The sequence below is a fragment of the Lithobates pipiens genome, unplaced genomic scaffold, assembly GCF_037356315.1.
Source record: "Lithobates pipiens isolate NorthernLeopardFrog02 unplaced genomic scaffold, aLitPip1_a1.2 Scaffold_19, whole genome shotgun sequence".
Lineage (NCBI taxonomy): Eukaryota > Metazoa > Chordata > Amphibia > Anura > Ranidae > Lithobates > Lithobates pipiens.
Genome location: NW_027507764.1, coordinates 71,179,077 through 71,205,300, shown reverse-complemented (window position 1 = coordinate 71,205,300; position 26,224 = coordinate 71,179,077). Strand labels below are relative to the sequence as shown.

The 26,224-nt window shown below is 46.4% G+C and overlaps 1 protein-coding gene across 9 annotated transcripts in view; it reads right to left on the bottom strand.

The window, feature by feature from the left end:
* Window positions 1-26,224, bottom strand: part of ADAM22 (ADAM metallopeptidase domain 22) — a 462,480-nt gene that overhangs the window by 93,754 nt on the left and 342,502 nt on the right. For all 9 annotated transcript variants that reach the window (XM_077490871.1, XM_077490878.1, XM_077490879.1 and 6 more), the window contains exons 15-17: window positions 14,215-14,314; window positions 10,785-10,856; window positions 10,565-10,657 (exon numbers count right to left, since the gene is read on the bottom strand). In XM_077490871.1, coding sequence (XP_077346997.1) covers window positions 10,565-10,657; window positions 10,785-10,856; window positions 14,215-14,314 — 265 coding nt within the window. The remainder of the gene's footprint in view (window positions 1-10,564; window positions 10,658-10,784; window positions 10,857-14,214; window positions 14,315-26,224) is intronic.

Genomic DNA, 26,224 nt, shown 5'->3' with positions numbered 1-26,224 from the left:
CATCGGGGGCGCGCTCCCGCGCTGGTCGGGACCCCCGTGAGTCCGGTCGCAGGACCCGCGGACTCGATCGCCGTGGGCATCCCCGCGATCGTCTCACGGAGCGGCCGAATGGAGGAAATGCTGTGTAAACAACATTTTTCCATTCTGCCTAGCAACTAGTGACGCTGATCTCTGCTCCATGTGATTGGAGCAGAGATCAGTGTACACTAAATGAAAGCCCAACCCCCCCACAGTTAGTAACACACCCCTAGGAACACTTAACCCCTACACTGCCACCCACTGGTTAACCCTTTCACTGCCAGTGTCATTTACACAGGAATCACTGCATTTATATAGCAGTGATTACTGTATAAATGACAATGGTCCCAAAAATGTGTCAAAAATGTCCGATGGGTCCCCGACAATGTCGCAGTCACAATAAAAATCGCAGATCGCCGCCATTACTAGTAAAAAAAAAAAATAATAAAAAAAATTAATAAAAATGCTATAAAACTATCCCTATTTTGTAAACGCTATAACTTTTGCGCAAACCAATCAATAATCGCTTATTGCGATTTTTTTTACCAAAAATATGTAGAAGAATACGTATCGGCCTAAATTGAGGGAAAAAAATGTTTTTTTATATATTTTTGGGGGATATTTATTATAACAAAAAGTAAAAAATAATGCGTTTTTTTCAAAATTGTCGCTCTATTTTTGTTTATAGCGCAAAAAATAAAAACCGCAGGGGTGATCAAATACCACCAAAAGAAAGCTCTATTTGTGGGAAAAAAAGGACGTCAATTTTGTTTGGGAGCCACGTTGCACGACCGCGCAATTGTCAGTTAAAGCGACGCAGTGCCGAATCGCAAAAAGTGGTCTGGTCTTTGACCAGCAAAATGGTCCGGTCTGAAAGTGGTTAAGGAACACAATACGATGATACTTGAATAAAAATTATTTGCATGGTCTAATTGCCAGAAAGACGATTTTACTGTACCAATGTCACTGACGCAGTAAAGGCTTCTTTCTGGCAACTCAACCACGCAAATCATTTTTATTTAAGTATCATCGTATTGTGTTCCTTAAAAACAACCACACCATCTTTTTCCAGAGCAGCCTGTATTTCTCCTGAGGTTACCTGTGGGTTTTTTTTTTTTTTTTTGTATCCCAAACAATTCCAACGGCAGTTGTGGCTGCAATCTTTCTTGGTCTACCTGAACTTGGTTTGGGAACAACAGATTGCTCTCCTCACTCAGCAGTACCATCGCCCCACAGTTAGAATCACTCCCTAGGACACTTAATTAACCCCTTGATCGCCCCCTAGTGTTAACCCCTTCCCTGCCAGTGACATTTACACAGTAATCAGTGCATTTTTATAGCACTGTCTGCTGTATAAATGCCAATGGTCCCAAAAATGTGCCAAATGTGTCCAATCTGTCCCCACAATGTCGCAGTCCTGATAAAAAAACGCTGATCACCGCCATTACTATTAAAAAAAAATAATAAAAATGCCATAAATCTTTCCGCTATTTTGTAGATGCTATAACTTTTGTGCAAACCAATCAATATACTCTTATTGCGATTTTTATTACAAAAATTTGTAGAAGAATACATATCAGCCTAAACTGAGGAAAAAATTAGCAGAGATGATCAAATACCACCAAAACAAAGCTCTATTTGTGGGAAAAAAGGACATCAATTATGTTTGGGTACAACGTCGCACGGCCACGCAATTGTCAGTTAAAACGATGCAGTGCTGAATCGCAAAAAATGGCCTGGTCATTGAGCAGCCACATCTTTGGGGCCTGAAGTGGTTAAAGTTGCTCCAACTTTAAGTCAGACCAATTTGAACGGGTGCCATTGAAAAGAATTGGTGTGCGACTTGTCATCCGACTTTAATGTCCAAAGTCGCGTCACAAATTGCACAAGTTTGAATGGAGCATTAAGGATAAATGCACCTTTGTTATAATAATAAAACTTTGCTTTGGGTTCAATTTTAAACCCCTGTGACATTGTCCAGGAAAAGTAGTTCTCAACTCCTGTCTTCAGAACCCACTAACAGGTCAGATTTTAAGGTTTACCTCGGGGAGATACAGGGTTAGTTGTTGTAATTACAATGCACACCTAAAGGGATTCTGTACTGTCTTGTTTTAAACTATATGTTTTTTGTTTTTTTAAATAATAAATGCACATTTTTTTGCAGATAAAAAAATGTGCATTTGTTTGTTTTTTATTGCAGGATCCTGTAAGGCTCGGTTCACACAGTAGGCGGCACGACTTGCAGCGCCGCGACCTGCCGCGACCTCAGCGGCGACTTGCAAAACGACTTCTGTATAGAAGTCAATGCAAGTCGCCTGAAGTCACCGCAAAAGTAGTACAGGAACCTTTTTTCTAAGTCGGAGCGACTTGAGTCGCTCCTATTAGAACGGTTCCGTAGTACAGAACGGGGCGCGACTTGTCAGGCGGCTAAGTCGTCTGGACAAGTCGCCCCTGTGTGAACCGAGCCTAAAGCATTGCACCAGCGATCAGCAGATCACTGGTGCCACACAGGTCTCCTGCAGATCTGCCAGTGTATCAGCTTCCTCATACCTTGTACGGGGAAGCCGAAACATTCTGATAGGAGGACTCAATTAACTACCACGGCACTCACAGCACTGTGATCGTTTTTTGAAAGCTACAAGCCAACAGCTGCAAAGTCTGCCAGAAAGGTGCAGGGGCCGGTTCGTTCCTAGCATTTTACACCCTGAATATGAGTGTAAAATGTTACAAAAGGTGAACTTATTCTTTAAATAATCCTGTACAAATATTCTGCTTCTTTCAAGAAAAAGATAATGTTTATTTGGAGATCTGAACTGGGTGTTCTGATAACTTGCATTTGAGGAGGAAAATTTACAGAAGATATCACATTTTCAAACCTTACCTAGGTATAAAAGGAGAGCCTTTAAGCAGTGTTAAACAGAAAAACATAAATGTATTATCTTGCAGCTTACCAATTCTTAGAAGTGGTGGCTGCATACGTTTTAATTTCTAGCCTTTTTTCCCTTTATTTTCACCTGGTGATCCTGCAAGTAAGTCTGTTATTTTTCAATTCCCTCTACATACCAAGCTGTTCCGCACAAGTACCAGAGGGAAGAGACAAACCATTTACCACCAACAGGAGTGCTTACAATGATCAGCTTTTATACATTTATGTAAAATCTTTATCTCAAAGGGAAGAAAGTGTTGCTATAACTGCTTAAAAAGTGTTAGCTGGGGGTCAACTTTAATTCAGTAGTCAAGTCCATCTAAATCTGCTAGTCCATCTAACACTACCCTCTCCCCAGATTGACAATGCTGTTGTCCAAGCACCTCCCCCAAGAATGGAAACACCCTAAGACAGGACGTGTGTTAGGCTGGGTTCACACTAGAGCACGCAGTGGCTCACAGCAGGGGTCTGGTGCGTCTCCATTCGCCTAATCAGGTCAGATTTCAGCCCAAATTTTGGGCTGAATTCAGACCTGAAATGGACCAAAAGATGCACAGGGCTCCTGTGCAATTCTAATCGGAGCCGCTGCTGAGATGTGTGAACCGGCTCCATAGAGAGCCTGACACAATCTCCTGCTATGCAAATTGGATGTTGGAAAACCCGCATTCAACTTGCATAAGTGTGAACCCAGCCTGACTTGCTGGATCACCAAGTAAAAATAAAGAAAAAAAGGCTTAATAAAAAATATAAAAGAATGCAGTAACCACATTTAGGGATTAGGGAGCTGTACCATTTAAATTTTTTGGGTTTTGGGTTTAAAGTGCCTGTAAAGGCCTTTTTTTTTTTTTTTAAATAACAAACATGTCATACTTACCTCCACTGTGCAGTTTGTTTTACACAGAGTGGCGCCGAACCTGCTCTTCTGAGGTCCCCTAGCGGCTCTCGCGGCTCTTCCCCACATCTGATAACCCCCTCGGAGAAGCGCTTCCCAGGGGGGTTACCTTGCGGGCCTGCTCCCGAGTCCAGCATTTGCGTCTATAGACACAGAATGCTGGACTCGGCCCTGTCCCCGTCACCCGCGTAATTGGATTTGATCGACACCAGTGGGAGCCAATGGCTGCGCTGCTATCAATCTATCCAAACAAGAGCCGGGAGCCCGTGGAGAGAAAGGCAGCGCATCCCGCCAACTTATTGAAGGGGTTCAGGTAAGTAAAATGGGGGGCTAGGGGGCCGGTGACTGGCAGGTGTTTTTTAATGCATCATAGGATGCATTAAGGTGAAAAAATATGAACCCATTTTTTAAAATTCCCTTGCTTTCAGTGCTTGAAAAGGGCCTATCCTCCTTGGTTTCTTTTGCCAAAGGAACACTTGTGATAGGGGGAGATTTTAATTTCACAGTTGATCCACATAAAGATTTTTCAACGGGCTCCTCTGCCCTATCCCAAAGATCCAAAATCCCACTAAAGGAACAGTTTCATCTTCACCAACTGGTTGATAAATGGCATATCCTTCACCCACAGGAAAGGGACTATGCATTTTTCTCAACAGTACACAGATTGTATTCCAGAACAGACCTCTTCTTAGTTTCCCACTCTGCAATCCCGATGGTTTCCACAGCACACATTGGCCATATTGGTCAGATCATGCTCCGATCTCACTAGAATAAAGCCGCGTACACAGGATCAAACAATCCGGTAGAAAAGTCCGGCGGACTCAAGTCCGCCAGACAATCCGCCCGTGTGTAGGCTCCGGCGGACTTTTTTTACCCAAAAGTCCGGCGGACTAAGATTGTAGTTTTGCACATCAATCTGTCCGCCGGACTCACATTTCGGCGGACAATACAGCTGTGTGTGTGCTAGTCTGCGGTACTTTTGAAATGAACGGACATTTCCCACTTGGAGGAAAGTCCGCTCATTTTGAGCGCGGCTCCAGGTAGCCGGGACCAGCGAAGGAGGAGACACTGGCCCCGTCACCTGGTATGGACTTAAAGGGGAATCCCTACGCCGAAAAAATGGTGCTTTGGGGTGGGGGGGACGCGTGGCCCCCATTCCCTAAGGCACCCCCCCATGTTGAGGGCACGTGGCCTGGTACGGCTCAGGAGGGGGGGGGGGGGGGGGGGCGCTCGCTCGTCCCCATCCCCTTTCCTGGCCGGCCGGGTAGCGTGCTCGGATAAGGGTCTTATGTGGACCTGGGGGGGGACCCCACGCTGTTTTTTCGGCGTAGGGATTCCCCTTTAAGTCCATACCAGGTGAAGGGGCCAGCGACACCTCCTTCGCTGGTCCCGGCTACCTGGAGCCGCGCTCAAAATGAGCGGACTTTCCTCTGTGTGTGTGGGCGGATCTGTTCATTTCAAAGGTACGGCGGATAGTCCGGCGGACTTAGTCCGCCGGGCCTAGTCCGCCGCAAAAGTGCCGTGTGTGGGCAGGTAGCTCGTTCGGAAAGTCCAGTGGACAGTCCGGCGGTTTGTCCGCCAGACTAAGTCCGCCGGATAGTCTGATACGTGTGTACGCGGCATTAGCCTTACAACACCTGCCATCCAGATACAACTAATTGGTGGCTAAATTAATCACTCTTACAAGACCCTCAAGTTAAAGCAGATATTCTGTGAGAACTGGACCTGTTTTTTGTGACGAATAAAGATTCAGTCTCCAACCCTCATTCCTTATGGGCCATACACAAGGGCTACATTAGAGGAGTGTTCATTAAACATGGTCACAGAATCAAGATAGATAGAGAGAAAACTCTGTCTGGGCTATTATCCAAACTACATGACTGTGAAAAGCCTCATAAGAGCCATTCAAACCCACTCAGGGATGCAGAGGTAGTGCGACTACGGGAGTAGATTAGCGATCACTCGTAATTTCAGGCTAAAACTATGCTTCTGAAAGCACGTAGAGGTTTTTTTTTATTAATTTGGTGACAAGAGCAGCAGGTCATTGACGAATGCTATAAGATTCCAACGTAAATTGTCCTTAAATTGTCTGTAAATCCATATATCTCTAGAAATGGCTGAGACATTCCCAAATTTCTATGCTTTATTTTACAATCTGCACCTCTCTTCTTCCTTGGACTGGGCCCCCGACAGGTTGGAAGCGGTAGATGCCTACCTTAGAAAAGAGAATCTACCCTCTCTTAATGAGGAACAAATAGAACAGCTTTCTCAACCTATCGCTACAGAGGAACTCTCAAGTGCAGTAGCTGGATCCCCAGGGGGGGAAAGCTCCTGGCCCGGACGGCTTTACGGTCTCATATTACAAAGTCTTTCATGAACAACTAGCAACTAATTTCATTGCCACCTTTAAACGCAATATTAGATGACAATGCCATGACTCCTGACCTTCTGAAAGCAAGTATCTCAGGAAACCTGCAAGCCAGTGAAAAACTCGCTCCTTTGTGCCAGTTATAGGCCTATCTCATTGCTTAATTGCGACCTCAAGTTGTTCACAAAAAATTTTGGGCTGGGAGACTGGGAACAGTTCTACAGCGTATCATTCCCCTTGACTAGGTCAGGTTAATTTTCAATAGGGAGGCCCGAGATAATACAATAAGGACCATTGATGTTATAGCACGGACCAGGCATCTTAATACTCCATTCATCCTCTTATCAACCGACGCTGAAAAAGGGTTCAACAGGGTAAACTGGACCCTCCTACTGGTCACACACTGAGACACATTGGGATGCTAGCCCCTCTCCTATCTTGGATTTTGGGCCTTTACTCTACCCCCACTGCTACTGTTAATGTGAATGGAGTTTCCTCAAGTTCCTTCGCTACTGGCAACTGAATGAGACAGGGGTGCCCACTTTCCCCGCTCCTTTTTATACTTTCTCTGCAGCATATGAGGCTCAATCCTGACAGAGGATTAGAGACTAGTTCATACCATCTCAAAATTGCTGCTTACACAGATGATCTACTCTTTGATATAGCATACCCTTTTGTCTCCCTATCGGTTCTTTTATCCGAATTACGTGTTTATGGTGACTTGTCAGACTTTAAAGTCAACCTACAAAAGTCGGAAGCCCTTAATATTACTCTCCCTTGCTCACTTCAGTAGCAACTTTCCATTCCGTTGGGCCTCTCCACCTCCTTTTCCAATACAACTTCAAACCTTTACTGAACATTTTTTATGCCGACCTGGACAAATGAAAAACTTTGGCTGCTTTGTGGTTTGATTCAGACAATCTTTATTAACTATGTATGGCAAGGTAAACCCTCTCATCTTAAGAGATCATTTTTGCAGCGACCAAAGCTTAGAGGAGGGGTTGGCCTTCCCAACCTGTCCTTATATTGCACCGCGGTCCATATGAACAGAGTGGTCGACTGGTGACACTCGCCTTATAAATGATGGGTATCCCTGGAACAGGAATCAATACTGGTCACATTAGCTGGACTTCCATGGGCTGGGATTCGTTACTCCTGATTTTCCTCTCCACACCCTTTCATTGAACCTACACTACTTGAACTTCGCAGATACTACCGGTTAGCTGAGATGTCCAGTTTTCTCTCTCCGTTGACACCTATTATTGGCCACCCGGACTTTGTGCCTGGTTTCTCTGACAAAGCTTCATAGCTCCAGCCGGACTTGAACCTGGTCAGAGCTTCTACCTTCCTTGGTCCTTCTGAGTGGGTCAGTCCATCAGTCTTATATCCCACCTTCAATTCTTCAGCATTAGGCAAGTGGTAGATTTTACAATTGACCCATTTTCTTTGATCCCTCCCAGACCCTGCAGACAGCCCAATTCGTTTGAAGACCTCGTCGCGGAGACGAGCCCTTATGGAAATCTCTTTCCTACTCCTATGGTATTTTACCCAACATGACCTACTGTATTTGTGTAAATGGGAAAGAGATCTTAATACTTCATTCTTGGAAAACCAAAAGAACCGCATACATTTCTTTGCTCACAAGTCTTCTCTGTGTAGCAAATACCAGGAGATCCCATTTAAAATCTTGACCTGCCGGTACAGGATGCCAGCCGTGTTGGCGTCTATTTTCCCTGGCCATAGCCCGCTGTGCCGGAGATGTGGTTCCCAGACAGGCACACTACTCCACATCTTCTGGAATTGTCTGCAGCTTGCCCCATTCTGGCAACAGGTCCTACAGATTATTTATAGGCTTACAGACATTTCCCTTTTGGATAACCCGGAAGCAGTTCTTCTAAACCTAACCCCTGATGTCCAGTAAGAGATATTGTAAATCCCTGTTGAAGTATCTGCTAAATGCAGTTAGGGTATGCTTACCCAGCATGTGGAAACAACAATCTGCACCTATAGTGCTTCAATGGTTTTCCAGGGTGAACAGCATTCAGCAGATGGAAGCTCTGACAGCTGCCCTCAGGGAAAAAACAGAGGAGCATAACAGACACTGGCTATACTGGGACTCGTTTCGGTTCTCGGATGACTATTTGACCTATTCTTAAACTGATTCCTCCATGGGATCTTAATGCTTCCTGCTGCTGACCCTTTCCGAAACAACCTTCCCAACCTGCTCCTTCACTTTTCCTTTTCTTCCTTCCCTCAACACCTTGGGTGTTGTCTTTTTCCTCCAAAATACAGAAAAATTTACTCAGTATGCCTTATCACCAGGTGCAGCTACTGTGAGGAAGAGGGAGAGAGACCTATATCGTGTAGGGTCCACGTTATGTTCCCCACCCTGCAGTGGTTCAATACCTGCTAGCTAGTGTTTACCTTTCTTTTCTGGTATGTTCATGACTATTGAGTTTTAATATTTGTTTTCCGCTCTACTACAAGACCGAATACAGGATATATTTGTTGTAGATGCTACTGCCCACAGTTTACGGATATTCTATATTATAATGGTGGAACCTTGTCTGTTATTTCTTTGATATCCATTTATACCTGTTGTGGTTGTATTGCTGTTTATATTTGAATTTCATCTACCCTGTTTGGTCATGCCATACTGTTATGTCTTATTGCATACCTTTAATAAAAATAATAATTAAAAAAAATGCCCTTATTCTTTAATTTGTGCCTTAATAATGGGTTTATAAGGTGACTTTAGGGTCTCCGCTTCGACACCTATTTCCCCCATTTGGTGTATTCCACTGAGAATGTAGGTCAGGCCAGAAGTCTGCCCTGACTCTATGTAATCTGCAGAACAAGGAGAAAAAATCTCAGCCACCACACACCATACAAGCCTGGCGTGTAAAAAGGTAATAACAGTCTCAAGCCATCTTTAATGGGTTGGGAGTCAAATATGACCAGAAGAGGCTGCTGACTGCATGAATCCATTCCCACCCTCCATTCTGTGCAGCGCTTCCTGCTCACACCCCCACACTTCCCAATATGAAGGATGAGGATAGATTTTTGTGGCCAATGGCCACTTCTGGTCTCCTTCATGCATTGCAGGTAGCGTGTCGTGTGTTGGCATAGATTTTGAGGCGTATTTGATTCCCAACCTATTGCAGTTAGCCTAAACCTGTTTACACCTATTACCCATCTGACTTCAGTGGGATTGCTATGGGGGCATGGGGGGTACGGCCTGCACCCGGGTGACACCCGCCAATGGGCGACGCCAGGCTCAGACTGACACCGGCGCCCCGGCTCCCTCCTTCCCTTCCGGGATCTCCTCTGCTCCATGCAATGTGCTGAGAGAGTGGGGGAGGAGGGAGTGAGGCAGAGACAGACTGTGTGCCTGGGATCTGACTGTCCCCAAACACACCCCCACAGGGCGCGGCCGCAATTACCTCTCTGTCCCCACTGGCTGCACTCACTGCGGCTTTCTCCTCGGCTCTGACGTGTACACAGGCCAGGAGGAGGAGCCGAGGATGAGGAGGGACACGATCCACGCTACAGTGCCTGCCCTGAGGTATGCAACAGGAATACTACAGAGGAGGGGGATATGGTCAGGTAACAATTATGCTACCAGGAGTGATTTTAGGGGGGGGGGTAGAGGATAGGTGCTAGTGGTTGCCCTTTGTTTTGGATAGAGAGGACTTGTACTAGAAGTAGAAGGAGGGGGGAAGATTTGAAGTTTGACCCCCTCCCCCCAGCGCAATTCTTCTCCCCTCTCAAAGCACCCCCTAGCACATATACCCATACCCATACCCGCTCCATCCACCCCCCCGATCCCATACTTGTTTCATTCAACCCCCCGGTCCTATCCCTGCTCCATCCACCCCCCTGATCCCATCCCGGCTCCATCCATTCTCCCCATTCCTATACCCGCTCCATCCATCCCTTTGATCCTGATCCCATCCCAGCTCCATCCACCCCCCTGATCCCATACTTGCTCCATCCACTCCCCTGATCCTATCCCCGCTCCATCCATCCCCGGTCCCATCCTGGCTCCATCCACCCTCCCCTCGATCCCATCCCAACTCCATCAATTCCCCCGATCCCATTCCAGCTCCATTCATTGTGGTAGGTTAAGGGGGGGAGAGCCACACCAACGCTCTAGCCTGCTTAGTGTCAGGGGGTGGGGGGGTGACACCATGTATTACCGCACCATGTGACACCAACCCTAGTGACGCCACTGTCCGGCTTGTATGGTGAGCAGTAGCTGAGATTTTTTTCCTCCTTGTTCTGTGAATGATAGGTTTAGAATAAAGTTTTAGGCCATTCTGCAGCGCATGCTTTATATATTAAATAAAGTTTGTGTTACCTGGCACTTGGTACAACACAGGCCATCGCTGCACTGTGAGTCTTCTGTTAACTTACAGTGCTTGCAGCAATCTTCTCCCTCTTTCGCACATTCCTACCAAACATTAAAATGAACAAGTAAGAATAAATCATAATAATACAACCAGTTACATATATTAAACATTGGCAGCCACTAATGACAAGTCTATTCCAGGACTCAGAACACGTGGGGATTCATATACCTCAACAGTTCCGCAGTCACATTCTTCACCAGTTTCCACAATGCCGTTACCACACTCCGGAGGATCCAAAAGCTGCATCAGTAAAACACAATTATATTAAATTAACTGGAAACACGACATCAGTCATAGAGGTCGACCGATATGGGTTTTTCTCTGGCCGATGCCGATGCCGATATTTAGAAATCATGGCGGCCGATAGCCGATATATGATGCCGATTTTTTTGGGCCGATATGTTAGGCCAATTTTATTTTATTTATTTATTTATTTTTAATCCCCCTTGATCTAACACACCTTTCCCACTGGGGCGTTTTAAGGCGCTTTTGGGCTAAAAATAGCGCCTGTAAAGTGCCTGTAAAATGGCTCCCCTGCAGTCTGTGTGAAAGACAGAGTGCTTTCACACTGAGGCGATGCGCTGGCAGGATCTTTAAAAAAAGTCCTGCAAGCAGCACGTTTGGAGTGGTGTATACCGCTCCTTCACCACTCCTGCCCATTGATATGAATGGGCACCACTGCCGAAGCGCATGCAATGCGATTTGGCAGCGGTGCTTCATGGGCGCATTTAACCTCTTCCTTGGCCGCTAGCTGGGTTATATGTGCCCCACTAGCAGCCAAATAGCACCGCTAAAATGATGGTAAAGAGCCGCTAAAACTTGCGTTTTACCATCAACGCCTGCCCGCTCCAGTGTGAAAGCGGCCTTCATACGTGATACAGAAAATTTCTTACACTTAAACATTTATTAAACAAAACAAACCCCCAATCAGTTTACTTGTATGTATGATTTAGATTAAAAAAAAAATATATATATATATATTAAATAAAAACAGGTAGTCAAAACTTTTGGACAAAAAAAAAAAAAAAATGGGCTAACTTTACTGTTTTTATTTTATTTTTTAAATGGTGTATTTTTTTCCAAAAAAAATGCATTTGAAAGACCTCTGTGCAAATGCTGTGTGACATAAAATATTGCAACAACCGCTATTTTATTCCCTAGGATCTCTGCTAAAAAAATATATATCATTTTTGGGGGGGGGTCTAAGTGATTTTCTGGCAGAAAATACAGGATTTTTACTTGTAAGTAACAAGTGTCAGAAAAGATTTAGTCTTTAAATGGTTAAACTGAGAACTTCTACACACTGAGATGACTTAATTCATTCATAAGTGTAAACATTGTATCTTTCTGTTCTTTTCTTGGCAGCCTGCCCAGAGTGGAGGAAAGGGTTGCTATGACGACTCAGTCAACTAAGGGCCGGTTCACACTGCAGGCGAGGCGACTCCGACTTGCCTCGCCGCGACCTGCAGCGGCCTCGGCGGCGACTTGCAAATGACTTCTGTATAGAAGTCAATGCAAGTCGCCCCGAGGTCGCCCGAAAGTAGTACAGGAACCTTTTTTCTGAGTCGGAACGACTCGAGTCGCTCCTCTCAGAACGGTTCCATTGTACAGAACGGGGGCGACTTGCGGGAGCGAGGCGAGGCGAGTCGTGTCGCCTCGCATCGCCCGCTGTGTGAACCGGGTCTTAGACTGACTTCTATACAGAAGTCATTTCAAAGTCCCGCTGTAGTTCTAAATCGGCTTTTTATCAACATATCGGCCGATATATCGGTCGACCTCTAATCAGTCATAAAGCCTTTTAACCACTTGACCTCAGGAAGATTTACCCCCTCCCTAACCAGACTATTTTTTGCGACACGGCACTGTTACTTTAACTGACAATTGCGTGGTCATGCGGCGTTGTACCCGTATAAAATGTCATTGTTTTCCCACAAGTAGAGCTTTATTTCGGTGGTGTTTGATCACCACTGTGTTTTTTTATTTTTTGCGCTATAAACAAAAAAAAAACGATCATTTAAAAAATATATATATATATATTTTTTACTGTCTGTTATAAAACATATCCAATAAAAAAAAATGTCATAAATTTAGGCCAATATGCATTTGGCTACATGTTTTTGGCAAAAAAAAAATCCCAATAAATGTATATATTGACTGGTTTACGTGCCTGTTATAACATCTACAAACTATGGGATATACTGTATACTTCCTGTGTTGCAGAAACACAAAATCCATCCCTTCCCCCTGTCAGAACGGAACTCTGCCTTGTTTATATAGCTCCATTCTGAGTCTCTGCCCGATGATCAGTGGGTGTCGGCAGACATTGAGTGCCCGGTACCCACAAATTGGCTTCTGCTGTGAATAATCTTTTTCACTGCAAGGTGTCCTTAAAGTCCCACCATTACAATATTTGCTGAGATTTGGTGACAAATTTTTGAAAATGAGATCAATCTATAACCCCTACTTTTTTTTTAACAATCAGTATTGCTTTATTGAAGAAATATCAATACGGTGTATATGAAGAACAAAGAAAATAAACAGTATGACATGGTGTAAAACAATTAGATGAGCAGAAGGAAAATATAGACAAAATCCAAAACAATAATCAAGCAGCGAAGCAATCGGATAATATGTTTATAAGGCATTGATCCTGGCTTCCCAAGACGACAAAGCAGGAGAGGTAGGGGAGGAGCATCTACAAAGAATTAATTTTGTTGCATAGAATAACAGGTATGAAATCAATAGTTTGCTATTGTAGGATCTTTGGGCGTCATCATAGATCCCCAACAGGGCATACACCGGTGACATAGGGACCGATAATTCGAGTCAAAGATTAAGCAGCTCAAATACATTGGACCAGAAGGTAAAGATTGTGGGGCACTCCCAGAATATGTGAAGATAGGTACCCAGCTGCGTAAAAACAATGGTGACAGTGGGGATCCCTATTTAGATATATTCTGTGGAGTCTCACTGGGGTAAAGTAAACATGTAAAAATTCTATTTGTATTAGCCTATCCCTAGAGAAGATTACCAGTTTAGGACATTGCTCCAGACAATCCTCCCTGTCCTCTTTGTCCAAAGAGGGAATATCCTGTTTCCATAAATCCCACAGTTTATCTATTTTTGGAGAGTCAGCAACAAGCAGGGTACTATACAGAGAAGACAGAGGCTTCTCAAGACTACTCTGAGAGAGAAATTCTTCATCAGGGTCTAGATTGAGGAGTGGAGGGTTGGGGAACTGGGCCACTGTGGCATGGCGGAGTTGAGCATAGCAGAAAAACATCCAGCCTGGCAATCTGAACAACTGAGAGGGTTAGGGGAAGCCCCTACTTTAAAAAAAAATAAAAAATGAACTTTTAAACAACAAACCGTTAATGTGAACCTGTGCATTGCTCATGTAGAGGCAAATACATAAATTTCATAGAATTCACAGGATTTCATATTCACCTGACTATAAAAGAAATATTAAAAAAGTGTTTTTAGCCCAGAACATATTGAATAAAAATGTAATTTAGCATTTCCATAAAAAAGTATGTTCAGTATAACGACCTATTAATAGGATATGAAACGTACAATAGGAAAGAAAGGGAGTACACACCTTTAAGGGCTTATTGAACAAGCAGGCTCCTCCACCGCTATTCAGAAATTCATTGTATTCCTCTATGTCACAGTTGGAAAACTTGCTGGGAAGATAGTATCTGTGAAAAGGGATCATATTGTATAATATGAATTGCTTTATTTAGAAATATATACTTTTTTTTATCCAATATGTTAACAAGATTACCTCCTGTATGGGGTATGGGGCCCGGGCCTCATCAGTTCAGCGGGGGGGTGATCAGAGTGGTGAACACAGTGAGTGATTGGTACTATCACTATACAGAGAACTTTCTGTTCATGTATCTGCAGTGCAGCTGAGGCTGCAGAAAAAGGTAATGAGTAGTCTTGGCCCTCAATCTTTGTCACTTTCTCTGTCTCACATGTGAGTAGGGATGAGCCGAACACCCCCCAGTTCGGTTCGCACCAGAACTTTGAACGGACCCCAAATTCGTACGAACTTTAGAACCCCATTGAAGTCTATGGGGCTCGAACGTTCGAAATTAACCACTTCAATACCAGGCACTTAAACACCTTCCTGCCCAGACCAATTTTGAGCTTTCAGCGCTGTCGCACTTTGAATGACAATTGCGCGGTCATACTACACGGTACCCAAATTAAATTTTTATTATTTTTTTCCCACAAATAGAGCTTTCTTTTGGTGGTATTTGATCACCTCTACGGTTTTTATTTTTTGCGCTACAAATAAAAAAATACAATTTAAAAAAAAAAAATATGTTTGTTTTGTTTCAGTTTCAAAACTTTGTAAATAAGTATGTTTTCTCCTTCACTGATGGGGCTACACTGATGGGCACTGATAAGGCGGCACTGATGGGCACCAATGAAGTGGCACTGATGAGGTGGCATTGATGGACACTGATAGGTGGCACTGATAGGTGGCACTGATAGGGGGCACTGACAGGCGGCACTGACGGGCGACACGGATGGGCACTGATAGGTGGCACAAATTGGCACTGATAGCTGGCACAGATTGGCATGGATGGGCGGCACAGATGGGCATGGATAGGCGGTACAGATGGGCATGGATAGGCGGCACAGATGGGCATGTGTGGGCACTGATAGGCGGCACGGATGGGCACTGATAGGTGGCACAGGTGGGCACTCATAGGCGGCACAGGTGGGCACTCATAGGCGGCATTGTATTGTTATACTGTACTAATGGATGCCAATCAGTGCCAAACAATAATGCATGCCAATCAGTGATGCCCATTGTGGGCACTGATTGGCATCCATTATGGGCACTGATTGGCATCCATTGTGGCACTGACTGGCATCCCTGGTGGTCTAGGGAGGATTACCTTTTGTTGGACATCCCTAGTGGTCTGGTGGCATCCCTGGTGGTCCAGTGTGGGCATCCTCGGGGGGGCTGTGCTGATAATCGATCAGCACAGACCCCCCCTGTCAGAGGAGCAGCCGATCGGCTCTCCTCTACTCGCGTCTGACAGACGCGAGTGAGGAAAAGCCGATCACCGGCTCTTCCTATTTACACTGTGATCAGCCGTGATTGGACGCGGCTGATCACGTGGTAAAGAGTCTCCGTCGGAGACTCTTTACCGAGATCGTAGTTGCCGGGTGTCAGACTGACACCCCGCAACAACGATTGCCGCGATGCGCGCCCCCGGGGGCGCGCAGCGGCTCATAATCCTGATCACGTCATATGACGTCCGATCAGGATTATGCAACCACTTTGCCACCGTCAATTCCCTATAGGGCGGGCGGCAAGTGGTTAAAAGTGCTAATTTTAACGGCTAATATGCAAGATGCTGTCCTAAAAAGGGTTTGGGGACCTGGCTCCTGCCCCAGGGGACATGGGTCAATGCCTAAAATGTTTTTAAAAATGGCCGTTTTGGCGGGAGCACTGATTTTAATGACGATTAAAGTGAAAAAAAAAGTGAAATATTCCTTTAAATATCATGCCTGGGGGGTGTCTGTAGTATGCCTGTGAAGAGCCACGTGTTTCCTGTGTTTAGAACAGTCCCTGCACAAAATGACATTAAACGGAAATAACATCATTTAAAACTTCTTGCGGTTTTAATGTTATATCTGGTTCCTGCAATATGGTTGAAAATCATTGAGAAAAATGGCATGGGTAGCCCTCCCTGCCCATTACCAGCCCCTTTGGGTCTTGTACGCATATTAAGGGGAACCCCGTACCCATATTAAAAAAAGGAAATGCGTGTGGCCCCCAGGCCCTATATACTCAGAACAGCAGTATACAGGCGGTGCAAACAAGACAGGGACTGTGTAGGTTTGTTGTGTTAAGTTGAATCTGTTTGTAATTTTCAACTGGTACATTTTTAAAGTGTAGCTCCAGTCAAAAAAACTATTTTTAAGCTTTTTGGAAAACATAGGGAAGGGTTATCACCCCTGTATAATTTGTTTTGTCGTACATCTTTTTTCATCTCACTTGCTGTTGTCTCCGTCCGTTTGCAAGTAGGAGATGTTTGTAAGTTGGATGTTTGAAAGTAGGGGCCTGCCCTATATGCTCTGCAGAAATGGCGGAACAAGGTGTTGGTTTTGCCACAACATTGTAAGCCCTCAAAGTGACTCTTGGTGGGCGCTGGAGCGCCCTGCTGTGAACGATTATATCAAGAATTGTAATTACATGCCATTGTTGAACAGTGGTAGAAAAATCGACCTTTGGTGGTCGTGGTGCTGGTGCCACAACACTATAAGTCCTCACAGTTACTCTGGGTGGGCACAGGAACGGGCCCTCCTGTGAAATATTATATCAAGAATTGTAATTACATGTCCCTGTTAAACAGGGGCAGAAAAATTGGGCCTTAGGCACTGGTGCTGGTGCCATGACACTGCAACCTCTCCCATATACTCTAGTTTTATTGCAGGAATTAGCCCTGCTGCAAAGCATTGCATCAAAAATTGTAATTAAATGCCCCTGTTAAACAGGGGCAGAAAAATTGGGCCTTAGGCACTGGTACTGGTGCCACGACACTGCAACCTCTCCCATATACTCTAGTTTTATTGCAGGAATTAGCCCTGCTGCAAAGCATTGCATCAAAAATTGTAATTAAACGCCCCTGTTAAACAGGGGCAGAAAAATTGGGCTGATGGCACTGGTGCTGGTGCCACCACACTGCAACCTCTCCCATATACTCTAGTCTTATTGCAGGAATTAGCCCTGCTGCAAAGCATTGCATCAAAAATTGTAATTACATGTCCCTGTTAAACAGGGGCAGAAAAATTGGGCCTTAGGCACTGGTGCTGGTGCCACGACACTGCAACCTCTCCTATATACTCTAGTCTTATTGCAGGAATTAGCCCTGCTGCAAAGCATTGCATCAAAAAGTGTAATTAAACGCCCCTGTTAAACAGGGGCAGAAAAATTGGGCTGATGGCATCACCCAGAACCAGAAATGTTCTTCCAACATATCAGCGGAGGAGGAAGAGGATAGACAATCAACATAACAGAACAGTCACTCAGCATCAGCATAGGCAGTCTTGAAGGGATGTGATATTTCAAAAAAAATTATTCGGTTACATCAGCTTCAGGTGCTTGGTAGCTGTGGGTGATCCAAGACTGATTCATCTTGATGAAGGTCAGTCGATCAACTGATTCGGTGGACAGGCGCACCCTGTGATCGGTAACAAAGCCACCAGCAGCACTGAAGGTGTGTTCCGAAAGAACGCTGGATGCAGGACAGGCCAGTAGCTCAATTGCATACTGTGCAAGCTCTGGCCAGTGATCCATCCTCAAGACCCAGTAAGCCAGAGGATTTTCGGTGGGAAAGGTGTCCAAGTCTGACCATGCCCCTAGGTATTCCTGCACCATGTAAATCAGACGCTGGCGATGGTTGCTGGAACTGATCATACCTTGGGGCTGCGGACTAAAAAATTGTCTGAAAGCATCAGTCAGATGGCCACCTTCTCCACCGCTCCTTCTGACCGATGCCTCAGCAACACGTTGTCCAGGACCAGGAGTTTGTAACCTCCCAGTCTCTGGGAACGCGTTGCACAGACCTTTCTGCAAGGCCTCCCGGAGATGTCTCATCCTCTGCTCCCTCTGCGATGGCAAGATAAGGTCGGCAACCTTACCCTTGTACCGTGGATCAAGGAGAGTGGCCAGCCAGTAATGGTCCCTCTCCTTGATCCGAAGAATACGAGGATCCTTCCGCAGGCTTTGCAGGATCAGGGAAGCCATGCAGCGTAGGTTAGCTGAGGCATTCGGTCCGGAGTCCTCTGGGTCACTAAGGACAACATGATCCGCAGCTACCTCCTCCCAGCCACGTACAAGTCCACGGGTTTCTTGGGACTGTAAATCATCCCTACAAGGCTGCTGCTGCTGCTGAGTGCCAGCCTCCCCCTCCATGCTGACACAATCATCCTCCTCCTCCTCTTCCTCCTCCTCATCCTTTTCCTGTGTGATGGGTGGCACAGCAGGAACACTGTCTGGATAAAGGGGGCCTTGAGAGGCAAGGAAGTCCTCCTCTTCCTGCCTCTGTTCTGCCTCAAGTGCCCTGTCCATTATTCCACGCAGCGTATGCTCCAAGAGGTGGACAAGAGGTACAGTGTCACTGATGCATGCACTGTCACTGCTCACCATCCTTGTGGCCTCCTCAAACGGTGACAGGACAGTGCATGCATCCCTGATCATGCCCCACTGGCGTGGTGAGAAAAAACCGAGCTCCCCTGACCCTGTCCTGGTGCCGTAGTCGCACAGGTACTCATTGATGGCCCTCTGCTGCGTGTGCAGACGCTGCAGCATGGCCAACGTTGAGTTCCACCTGGTGGGCATCTCACATATAAGGCGGTTCTTGGGCAGGTTCAACTCCTTTTGGAGCTCAGCCAGCCGAGCACAGGCATTAAATGATCGGCGGAAATGCACACAGACTTTCCTGGCCTGCTTCAGGACTAGTGATGGCCGAACGGTTCGCCCGGCGGTCGTTTCGCGGCGAATTTCCGACTTTCGCCGTCCGCGGGTTCGAACGCCTTTTTCCGTCGTTCGCCCCGGCGGACTTACGTGTTTAATGTATACAAGAACTTTAACCTTTCGTGACACGTTTATCATGTGTTACAGGACAACCAATTGAGACATGACAGCTCATGGACACTTGGACATTCCCCCTAACCTATAAATACACCCGATCCGGTGGCCATTTTACATTCTTTCTTCTGTCACTGTAGGGAAAGGATCCTGTGTGGAGTAGGGACAGAGAAAACGCTAGCTATTTGGTACACAAAAGTTCTTTTCAGGACTGGTATAGGTGTTAGGTCAGCAGCCTGAGTTTCTTTTGTCAGTTTAGATAAAGGGACAGAGCGCTGTATGCTGCTATTTTAGGGACAGCTCAGCCAGATTAGTCTTTCTTCATCATCATCATCATCATCATCATTAGCTGTTACTATCAGGTCCACAAAAGAGCTGTTCCAGCTAATCGTTCCAGCCTACTCTTTTTTGCCAATTTGTATAGGGACAGGCAGGAAGCAGTGTGTCAGGCAGTGAGGATAATTTTAAAGACTTGCTGTTACTATTAGTTCCACAAAGGTTCTTTTCAGGACTGGTATCAGTGGTACGGTAATAGGCTTGTACACGTATAATATTCTTTCTTCCAAATATAGAAAGAATATTATACTTGACTGCTGCCCTTCTGCTGCAGTCTGCTAATCATTCACAACTCACTTGTTCCACAAAAGTTCTTATAAGGACTGGTAACTTGGTCTGTCTAGGGTGCTACGGTACATAGGCTTGGGTGCGGTACAGTCTGCTGTTCTGTAAGGACCGCTATCGGTCCACAATAGATAGGGTTGCCGTGCACTACTGCTGACCGCTGCCCTATACTGCAGCAGTCCTTCAGCGGTATAGGGACTGACGCACAGTCTGCTAAACACTAATACACAACCTGCTTGGTCCACAAAAGTTCTTATAAGGACTGGTAACTTGGTATAGGGTGCTACGGTACATAGGCCTGAGTGCGTTACAGTCTGCTGTTCTGTAAGGACCGCTATCGGTCCACAATACATAGGGTTGACGTGCACTACTGCTGACCGCTGCCCTATACTGCAGCAGTCCTTCAGCGGTATAGGGACTGACGCACAGTCTGCTAAACACTAACACACAACCTGCTTGGTCCACAAAAGTTCTTATAAGGACTGGTAACTTGGTATAGGGTGCTACGGTACATAGGCCTGAGTGCAGTACAGTCTGCTGTTCTGTAAGGACTGCTATCGGTCCACAATACATAGGGTTGCCGTGCACTACTGCTGACCGCTGCCCTATACTGCAGCAGTCCTTCAGCGGTATAGGGACTGACGCACAGTCTGCTAAACACTAATACACAACCTGCTTGGTCCACAAAAGTTCTTATAAGGACTGGTAACTTGGTATAGGGTGCTACGGTACATAGGCCTGAGTGCGTTACAGTCTGCTGTTCTGTAAGGACCGCTATCGGTCCACAATACATAGGGTTGCCGTGCACTACTGCTGACCGCTGCCCTATACTGCAGCAGTCCTTCATTGGTATAGGGACTGACGTACAGTCTGCTAATCACTAACACACAACCTGCTTGGTCCACAAAAGTTCTTATAAGGACTGGTAACTTGGTATAGGGTGCTACGGTACATAGGCCTGAGTGCGTTACAGTCTGCTGTTCTGTAAGGACCGCTATCGGTCCACAATACATAGGGTTGCCGTGCACTACTGCTGACCGCTGCCCTATACTGCAGCAGTCCTTCATTGGTATAGGGACTGACGTACAGTCTGCTAATCACTAACACACAACCTGCTTGGTCCACAAAAGTTCTTATAAGGACTGGTAACTTGGTATAGGGTGCTACGGTACATAGGCCTGAGTGCGTTACAGTCTGCTGTTCTGTAAGGACCGCTATCGGTCCACAATACATAGGGTTGCCGTGCACTACTGCTGACCGCTGCCCTATACTGCAGCAGTCCTTCATTGGTATAGGGACTGACGTACAGTCTGCTAATCACTAACACACAACCTGCTTGGTCCACAAAAGTTCTTATAAGGACTGGTAACTTGGTATAGGGTGCTACGGTACATAGGCCTGAGTGCGTTACAGTCTGCTGTTCTGTAAGGACCGCTATCGGTCCACAATACATAGGGTTGCCGTGCACTACTGCTGACCGCTGCCCTATACTGCAGCAGTCCTTCATTGGTATAGGGACTGACGTACAGTCTGCTAATCACTAACACACAACCTGCTTGGTCCACAAAAGTTCTTATAAGGACTGGTAACTTGGTATAGGGTGCTACGGTACATAGGCCTGAGTGCGTTACAGTCTGCTGTTCTGTAAGGACCGCTATCGGTCCACAATACATAGGGTTGCCGTGCACTACTGCTGACCGCTGCCCTATACTGCAGCAGTCCTTCAGCGGTATAGGGACTGACGCACAGTCTGCTAAACACTAACACACAACCTGCTTGGTCCACAAAAGTTCTTATAAGGACTGGTAACTTGGTATAGGGTGCTACGGTACATAGGCCTGAGTGCGTTACAGTCTGCTGTTCTGTAAGGACCGCTATCGGTCCACAATACATAGGGTTGCCGTGCACTACTGCTGACCGCTGCCCTATACTGCAGCAGTCCTTCATTGGTATAGGGACTGACGTACAGTCTGCTAATCACTAACACACAACCTGCTTGGTCCACAAAAGTTTTTATAAGGACTGGTAACTTGGTATAGGGTGCTACGGTACATAGGCCTGAGTGCAGTACAGTCTGCTGTTCTGTAAGGACCGCTATCGGTCCACAATACATAGGGTTGACGTGCACTACTGCTGACCGCTGCCCTATACTGCAGCAGTCCTTCATTGGTATAGGGACTGACGTACAGTCTGCTAATCACTAACACACAACCTGCTTGGTCCACAAAAGTTTTTATAAGGACTGGTAACTTGGTATAGGGTGCTACGGTACATAGGCCTGAGTGCAGTACAGTCTGCTGTTCTGTAAGGACCGCTATCGGTCCACAATACATAGGGTTGACGTGCACTACTGCTGACCGCTGCCCTATACTGCAGCAGTCCTTCATTGGTATAGGGACTGACGTACAGTCTGCTAATCACTAACACACAACCTGCTTGGTCCACAAAAGTTCTTATAAGGACTGGTAACTTGGTATAGGGTGCTACGGTACATAGGCCTGAGTGCGTTACAGTCTGCTGTTCTGTAAGGACCGCTATCGGTCCACAATACATAGGGTTGCCGTGCACTACTGCTGACCGCTGCCCTATACTGCAGCAGTCCTTCAGCGGTATAGGGACTGACGCACAGTCTGCTAAACACTAACACACAACCTGCTTGGTCCACAAAAGTTCTTATAAGGACTGGTAACTTGGTATAGGGTGCTACGGTACATAGGCCTGAGTGCGTTACAGTCTGCTGTTCTGTAAGGACCGCTATCGGTCCACAATACATAGGGTTGCCGTGCACTACTGCTGACCGCTGCCCTATACTGCAGCAGTCCTTCATTGGTATAGGGACTGACGTACAGTCTGCTAATCACTAACACACAACCTGCTTGGTCCACAAAAGTTTTTATAAGGACTGGTAACTTGGTATAGGGTGCTACGGTACATAGGCCTGAGTGCAGTACAGTCTGCTGTTCTGTAAGGACCGCTATCGGTCCACAATACATAGGGTTGACGTGCACTACTGCTGACCGCTGCCCTATACTGCAGCAGTCCTTCATTGGTATAGGGACTGACGTACAGTCTGCTAATCACTAACACACAACCTGCTTGGTCCACAAAAGTTTTTATAAGGACTGGTAACTTGGTATAGGGTGCTACGGTACATAGGCCTGAGTGCAGTACAGTCTGCTGTTCTGTAAGGACCGCTATCGGTCCACAATACATAGGGTTGACGTGCACTACTGCTGACCGCTGCCCTATACTGCAGCAGTCCTTCATTGGTATAGGGACTGACGTACAGTCTGCTAATCACTAACACACAACCTGCTTGGTCCACAAAAGTTCTTATAAGGACTGGTAACTTGGTATAGGGTGCTACGGTACATAGGCCTGAGTGCGTTACAGTCTGCTGTTCTGTAAGGACCGCTATCGGTCCACAATACATAGGGTTGCCGTGCACTACTGCTGACCGCTGCCCTATACTGCAGCAGTCCTTCATTGGTATAGGGACTGACGTACAGTCTGCTAATCACTAACACACAACCTGCTTGGTCCACAAAAGTTTTTATAAGGACTGGTAACTTGGTATAGGGTGCTACGGTACATAGGCCTGAGTGCAGTACAGTCTGCTGTTCTGTAAGGACCGCTATCGGTCCACAATACATAGGGTTGACGTGCACTACTGCTGACCGCTGCCCTATACTGCAGCAGTCCTTCATTGGTATAGGGACTGACGTACAGTCTGCTAATCACTAACACACAACCTGCTTGGTCCACAAAAGTTTTTATAAGGACTGGTAACTTGGTATAGGGTGCTACGGTACATAGGCCTGAGTGCAGTACAGTCTGCTGTTCTGTAAGGACCGCTATCGGTCCACAATACATAGGGTTGACGTGCACTACTGCTGACCGCTGCCCTATACTGCAGCAGTCCTTCATTGGTATAGGGACTGACGTACAGTCTGCTAATCACTAACACACAACCTGCTTGGTCCACAAAAGTTCTTATAAGGACTGGTAACTTGGTATAGGGTGCTACGGTACATAGGCCTGAGTGCGTTACAGTCTGCTGTTCTGTAAGGACCGCTATCGGTCCACAATACATAGGGTTGCCGTGCACTACTGCTGACCGCTGCCCTATACTGCAGCAGTCCTTCAGCGGTATAGGGACTGACGCACAGTCTGCTAAACACTAACACACAACCTGCTTGGTCCACAAAAGTTCTTATAAGGACTGGTAACTTGGTATAGGGTGCTACGGTACATAGGCCTGAGTGCGTTACAGTCTGCTGTTCTGTAAGGACCGCTATCGGTCCACAATACATAGGGTTGCCGTGCACTACTGCTGACCGCTGCCCTATACTGCAGCAGTCCTTCATTGGTATAGGGACTGACGTACAGTCTGCTAATCACTAACACACAACCTGCTTGGTCCACAAAAGTTTTTATAAGGACTGGTAACTTGGTATAGGGTGCTACGGTACATAGGCCTGAGTGCAGTACAGTCTGCTGTTCTGTAAGGACCGCTATCGGTCCACAATACATAGGGTTGACGTGCACTACTGCTGACCGCTGCCCTATACTGCAGCAGTCCTTCATTGGTATAGGGACTGACGTACAGTCTGCTAATCACTAACACACAACCTGCTTGGTCCACAAAAGTTTTTATAAGGACTGGTAACTTGGTATAGGGTGCTACGGTACATAGGCCTGAGTGCAGTACAGTCTGCTGTTCTGTAAGGACCGCTATCGGTCCACAATACATAGGGTTGACGTGCACTACTGCTGACCGCTGCCCTATACTGCAGCAGTCCTTCATTGGTATAGGGACTGACGTACAGTCTGCTAATCACTAACACACAACCTGCTTGGTCCACAAAAGTTCTTATAAGGACTGGTAACTTGGTATAGGGTGCTACGGTACATAGGCCTGAGTGCGTTACAGTCTGCTGTTCTGTAAGGACCGCTATCGGTCCACAATACATAGGGTTGCCGTGCACTACTGCTGACCGCTGCCCTATACTGCAGCAGTCCTTCATTGGTATAGGGACTGACGTACAGTCTGCTAATCACTAACACACAACCTGCTTGGTCCACAAAAGTTTTTATAAGGACTGGTAACTTGGTATAGGGTGCTACGGTACATAGGCCTGAGTGCAGTACAGTCTGCTGTTCTGTAAGGACCGCTATCGGTCCACAATACATAGGGTTGACGTGCACTACTGCTGACCGCTGCCCTATACTGCAGCAGTCCTTCATTGGTATAGGGACTGACGTACAGTCTGCTAATCACTAACACACAACCTGCTTGGTCCACAAAAGTTTTTATAAGGACTGGTAACTTGGTATAGGGTGCTACGGTACATAGGCCTGAGTGCAGTACAGTCTGCTGTTCTGTAAGGACCGCTATCGGTCCACAATACATAGGGTTGACGTGCACTACTGCTGACCGCTGCCCTATACTGCAGCAGTCCTTCATTGGTATAGGGACTGACGTACAGTCTGCTAATCACTAACACACAACCTGCTTGGTCCACAAAAGTTCTTATAAGGACTGGTAACTTGGTATAGGGTGCTACGGTACATAGGCCTGAGTGCAGTACAGTCTGCTGTTCTGTAAGGACCGCTATCGGTCCACAATACATAGGGTTGACGTGCACTACTGCTGACCGCTGCCCTATACTGCAGCAGTCCTTCAGCGGTATAGGGACTAAGAGTTTTGTCACAGGGTGATTTAAAAAATGACAGGCAGAGGAAGAGGCAGGCCCTTCCGCAGGGGTGGTAGGGGTAGGGCAGGAGCAACAGCCTTGAGCCAAAGTGGGAAGTTGCAGAAGGTGCGTTCAATTACTTTAAAGGACGCACCAGACTTGGTTGAGTGGCTCACTCAGCCTTATTCTTCTGCACCCTCCTCATCCTCTCGATCTGCACCCTCTTCTTCACTCTCTGCTATGTGCACCCCCAAAGACACTACCACCAACAACACCACCACCACCACATACCTTCCGCTTGAGTGCAAATGGGGGCCTTCATGCTCCAGTGTTTTAATAGGGACCCCCGTATAAAAAGCATGAGGGTCAAGGACCAGTACTGGGTGGCAACGTACTTAGATCCCCGGTACAAACACAAAATGGCGGAAATGTTACCGCCGTCGCAGAGGGCTGTCAGAATGCAGCACTTCCAGGCCTTGCTTCGAGAAATGCTGCATTCTGCTTTTGCGTGCGCTGGCAGAGGAGCAATTCCCACTCCCAGAGAAGGATTTGCGGGTACCAATCCAACAGCGCCTGCAAGAAGAGGCCGGTTTGAAGATGTGTTGGTGACTTCGGATATGAGGTCATTCTTTCAGCCGACCCATCGACAGGTGTCATCCGGATCCAGCATCAGG